Source organism: Polypterus senegalus, chromosome 16 (genome assembly GCF_016835505.1).
Source record: "Polypterus senegalus isolate Bchr_013 chromosome 16, ASM1683550v1, whole genome shotgun sequence".
NCBI lineage: Eukaryota > Metazoa > Chordata > Cladistia > Polypteriformes > Polypteridae > Polypterus > Polypterus senegalus.
Window position 1 is genome coordinate 42,390,241 of NC_053169.1, and position 6,000 is coordinate 42,396,240.

Here is a 6,000-nt window from a genome sequence, read left to right on the forward strand (position 1 = left end):
GAGGGAGAAAGGAAACTATTCACCATTTTCTCAACTGTAAGCTTCCCTGTCTTCAACTGTCATCCTTACTTTTCTCTCTTTTGATGACATGATGGGGTTTACTGTAACATTTAAGGTTATAAAATTTCCTCTGTGTGTCAGTGTGTTTTTCCTACAATGCACTGATACACTGTTAATACGTTTGGTTACTACTTTCTTTGCAGTGCTGCCTAGATGGGCTCTGTCCACCATTGATCTTGTATTTGAATTTGGAATATATGATTGAAAGCTACAGAAGTAGTCTGCACTTCTAATAGACATCATACATAAAGTGGATAGGATGTTTATTTTTCTTGATGGGAAAACCAGTTAATTCTAAACCGTGAAATTGTGATAATTTACATGAAAACTTGTACTTTACATATTTATACAAAGGTGAACAAAGCATGTTGCAGACACAAGCACACTTCAAAAAAAAAAAAAAAAAAAAAAAGAGGTCCACTGAAACATTAAAATCTCCAGCCACACTCATTCAGCTTTTCCCAGAGAATCGTCATGTTTCTAATAAGTATCAGAAAATATACTGTTTAGTACATGTGCTATAAAAGAAATAAAGTCTTATAGGTTTAAATGAGTATTAATTGTTCTATATGGAACTATCCATCCATTCATCCACTACACCCTAACTACAGGGTCACGGGGGTCTGCTGGAGCCAATCCCAGCCAACACAGGGCGCAAGGTAGGAAACAAACCCCAGGCAGTGCGCATACACACACTAGGGACAATTTAGAATCGCCAATGCACCTAGCCTGAATGTCTTTGGACAGTGGGAGGAAACCGGAGGAAACCCATGCAAACTCCACGCAGGGAGGACCTGGGAAGCAAACCCAGGTCTCCTAACTGTGAGGTAGCAGCACTACCCACTGCACCACCGTGTCACCCTGTATGGAACTATCTGCAGCTAATCATTGGCAAGAACAGAGGAGATGATGGTGTCCCTCATTGGGCCCTTCTACCTTCTTTTACTTTTGCTGGAGAGCTTGTAGAGATGGTGTTTGCTTAAAAGTACCCAGGAGTGCAAATGGGCAACGGGCTAGAGTGGAGTAGCAACACTGAGACCATACCTGAAGGTTAGGAGTTGTAATGGTTGCAGTCTTCTGTGCAGTGATCTGTTGGCTCCAGAAAACTGGAAAAATAACACTTTTATGTCAGTGGCCAATAGACTCTGTACAGGGTTTCCCTACCACAAAGGGATGATAATCTGTTAATTTCTGAAGAGTATTAAGTTGTTGTTTCTGACTGAAGTCTTTTTCTTTTCCCTTTACTTGCAGTGTTCTGTATTGTGTTACTTCCAGTTTTTTGTTTTTTTTTAAATCAGTATATTTTTTGTCATCTTAATTTTTCTATTAACTGTTAAAAGGCTTTGTGATGATGTTCTCAGTGAAGAGTGTCATATAAATAAAGATTGATTTTGATTTTATTAAGATATCCTATACTTCAAAATTGCTTTTTAAAAATCTTGTCTTTTATTTTTTCATTGGTCAATGAGCATCCACTTTAGATGTGTCCTGTTAAATGCTATTCTATGGCAAGTCAATTAACATTTAGAGATATCTCAAAATGGATTTTAAGATATCTGGAAATGCATTTTAGATATCTCAAATTGACTTACAGATATCATAAAATGCATCTATTTTAAGATATCTAAAAAGCATTTTATGATATCTTAAATAGATTTCAAGATATCTTGAAATGATATGCTGTACATTTTGAAATATCTGAAATGCATTTTAAGATATCTTTAATGCAATTCGAGATATCTTGAAATACGTTCCTGTGCATTTTGAGATATCGCAAATATATTTGAGATATCTTAAAATAACTTCCTGTGCATTTCAAGATATCTCAAATACATTTTGAGATATCTCAAAATCACTTCCTGTAACATTTCCTATTCTTTCAATGGGACTTCCTGTCTATTTTGAGATATCTCAAAATGAATTTGAGATATCTTGAAATACACAGGAGTTATTTTAAGATATCTTGAAATGTATTTGAGATATCTTGAAATGTGCAGGAAGTCATTTTAAGATATCTGAAAATGCATTTCAGATATCCTCAAAATGAATTTGGGATATCTTAAAATGAGAAGGAAGTTATTTTGAGATATCTCGAAATATAATTTAGATATCTTAAAAAGCATTCAAGATATCTTGAAATTCATTTTTTCAGATATCTGAAATACATTTTAGATATCTAAAATTAATTTCATGATATCTTAAAATGGGTCTCTGCTCCATTTCAGATATCTAACAATGTATTTCAAGATATCTCAAATTGTATTTCAAGATATCTAAAATGCATTTTAAGATATCTTTAAAAGGACACTCAATTATTTCAAGATATCTCAATAGCATTTTCAGATATCTACAATACAATTTAAGATATCTCAAATACATTTCCAGATATCTTATAATAAACAAGTAGCCCCATTGAAATAATAGGCAATTTTACAGGAAATGATTTTGAGATATCTTGAAATGCATTTAAGATATCTTAAAATGCATGAAAGGTCAATTTAAGATATCTGAAAATTCATTTGAGATATCTTGAAATGCAGACACAATTATTTTGAGATATCTGAAACTGTATTTGAGATATCTTGAAATACATTTTAGAATATCTCAAAATGTATTGCAGATATCTTAAAATGTAAAGGAATATTTTAAGATATCTCAAAGCGAGTTTCAGATATCTTAAAAGTAAATTACATTTTAAGATATCCAAAATTCATTTTGAGATATCTCTAAATGTTAATTTGGCTTGCCATACTATTCCCTTAATTTTCTTGTAAACACATGTGAGAGTCTGCAATTTATGGATTCATTGATCAATAAATATTGTGTAAATTCTTATTTTAGAAGATTTCCTTCCTGTTATTCCATGTATTTTTTTGTAGTCGGGCTCTCTTATTGATGTTTACAATATTTACATTAGCTTGCTCTAAATGCCAGTCACATGCTTTAAACTTGAAAACAAAATTTGTTGCTGGTCAGAAATTTTTCTAGCGTACTGTGAAGGTTGTTCCTTTTAACATATCAAAAATACAATTAGCTTTAACTAACTAGATATTCTCAAACCTCCTCAGTCAAATTCAGCATTGTGTATGTTTGCTGTAGCCTTTCACAATAACAATCGGCACAAGGCAGGGACAAGCCCTGGACAATGTGCCAGTCTATCACAGGGGCTTACTGAAACTGAGGCTAATGTAGAGTTGACGGTTAATCTAACCAACACATCTTTGCACTGTGGGATAAAACCTACATAAACATGGGGAAAATGTGCGAACTTCACTTAAAATTAATTTTGCACTGTAGAAATCAATCTTGGTCAAGCCACATTTGTTTTGTATGTTTTAATTGTATTAGTTAGTTTTGTTTATGTTTTAATCAAAAACCAATATAATGTTTACATTGCATTTTCATTCTCTTTCTATATAGAGTATAATAGAACTTAAAAGGGGATACCACTACTATGAAAATACCATAACTCCAGTTTTTTGGGGTTTTTTTTGGGTAAGGTGTTTTAATTTTTTAAATATTTTTTATGTTCTATTTTGTAGTATGCTGAGGCTGATGAAAGGCACAGGCTGCTGGAGAATCAACTGAGAGAAAGGCTAGATGTACTAGAGAAGGAAACTGCCCAGCATCAAGCCATTGTGGATGGACTGACCCAGAAGTACATGGAAACTATAGAAAGGCTCCAAAACGATAAAGCTAGGCTTGAGGTAACAAAGTTTCAAGTGTAAAATTTTAACGTGGCAGTTTTTTAAGCATATCTTTCTATTTTGCACCATTGTAGTTTCAAATTAATCAGTCTTTTCCAATTCTATTTGTAACTCCTAGCTGGATAATGAGACTTGTTTATAATTTTTGGTTACCTACATTATATTCTTCATAAGTGACCTTAGTGCAGTGTATTAAGTAGAGCTAAAGTGATGTACAGGTTTCTTATAACTAGCACATTTTTCAAGGTGAAATCTCATCAGACAGTAGGGGTGTGCGATATTGGCAAAAATAATATCTTGATATTTTCTGTGACTTTGCTAATGATAATTAGATGATATTTTGCATCCTTTAAAAACATGTTTGCAAAAGTCTTATTGATCTAGCTTGATCTTGTTAATAGGATATTAATTGTAGCTTACTAACAAGATTAATAGAAACAACAGATAAGGAAAACCAGGTTTTATTTTTTTTACTTAAAACTGAAGCAAAATAACACAAAAACATTAAAATTACCAGTCAGTGTATTACTGAGATCAAATAGTGCAAGTCTGAGTAAACCATTTCAAAATGATTGTCCATTTTAAAGAATTTACATAAAAAAATTGCGCTCAGACCAACAAAACTGTTACATTGAGAGCATTTTACTTAGCCTTCATGTAAATAAATGTGAATCCAAAGGGAATAAAATGCTAATCATAATTGAAATACACGGCATGAACATTACAGTGTGAATAAACATAAACTGCTCTGCTGTAAGTTGAATTATTCAGTAAGAATAAAAATCTAACATACTTTACTATTCTGTCAAACACTGCACAGAAAAAAAACTACAGCATTTGTGAACAGGTTGTGTCATATACTGCACAGTGATACCAAAAAAACCCAAACCTATAACATTTTAAAATAAATTACTAACCTCAAATCTTGTCAAATATGGCACAAAGGTATCAGATAAACGAAAACAGTTGTAAAATTCTACTGAGGAAACTTCAAGTTGTGTGACAGAAGCACCAGTAGGTCCACAGCATCTGGCTTCAGAGCAGCAAGGTTACATGTTACAACATTTCCTTCGGTGCTGAAAGCCCTTTCAGAAGGGCTGCTTGAGGCTGGGATGTACAAGTATTTTTTTTGCAAGTTTCCCCAATTTGAAGAAATGTACTTCTTGTGTTTTTCACCACTCAAGTGGATTTACATCACTTTCCTCCTCATGTATTATCAAGGTGCTCTTGATCTCGTCTTCAATGGCAGTATGCAGACAGTCATCTTTTCTGAACTCCTGTGTTTTTTTTTTTGTTTGTTTTTTTTAATTATAGCTACTAAGACTTTTTTTTCTTGATTGCTCCCTCCCTTGTGTATAACTGTGGACGAGGAGGCAGGGATCTGTACAAGTGTTTTAAATAATGAAATAAAAAAAATGTGCTTTGGAATCAAGGACACTACAACCAAGACGGCTTGCGAAATAAAATAAATCTGAGGCAAATGCTTCTTATGGAAATAAAGATAGTCTGTGTGAAAGACTTATGTAATTTTTTCGAACAGATTTGTTTTTTTTTTTTTTTGCCTGGCACCACAGGGTTCTGTACTACATCAGTTTCACTTTGCAGATGGTGAAACAAGTTAGATGTCAACTTGTCTTTAATGTTAAATGATTTCTGACATGGTTTGCAGATTACCATCTTTTAAGCAACATCATTGTTTTAAAAACCAAACCACCTCCAAGCGAAGTAAGGATCATCCACGTCTTGCCATTAGATCTTAACGATGTAGACTGTGAGACTGTTTATCCTCTGATGCTATTTGCTCACTCAGTCTTAGGCAGCTATGCTAGCTTCACTTGTGTGCTGACCATGTACACACGAGCAGTGGTCTATCCTGTAAGGTTACATGAGACAGTGAGTACGTGGACTAAGAAGGTGTGTTTTTAATTGTTTTGTACAAAGTGAGTGACATACTCGATAACTTCAGCTTGCACATCATTAAAACAACAATTTAGATATTATCGTAGTTGATGCATATCGCACACTCATATCAGGCAGTTACAAGGTTATGCTGTTGCAGGTATCCTATTAATAACTAATCATTCATGAAGATGGCACAAATGAGTTGTTAAAAAAATAACCCTTAACTATTTGCCCATTCAAATCAGAAAGCAAGAATTTTGATTATGATGTCTGGGTTAGCCTCAACTCATGTGTTAAATGCCTGAGTATTTATTAAATGAAAGACTTGAAG

At 33.5% G+C, this 6,000-nt stretch overlaps 1 protein-coding gene across 1 annotated transcript in view; it reads left to right on the forward strand.

Moving 5' to 3' along the window:
* Window positions 1-6,000, forward strand: part of ppp1r21 (protein phosphatase 1, regulatory subunit 21) — an 83,938-nt gene that overhangs the window by 20,731 nt on the left and 57,207 nt on the right. Inside the window, exon 5 of the mRNA XM_039738170.1 lies at window positions 3,603-3,767. Coding sequence (XP_039594104.1) covers window positions 3,603-3,767 — 165 coding nt within the window. The remainder of the gene's footprint in view (window positions 1-3,602; window positions 3,768-6,000) is intronic.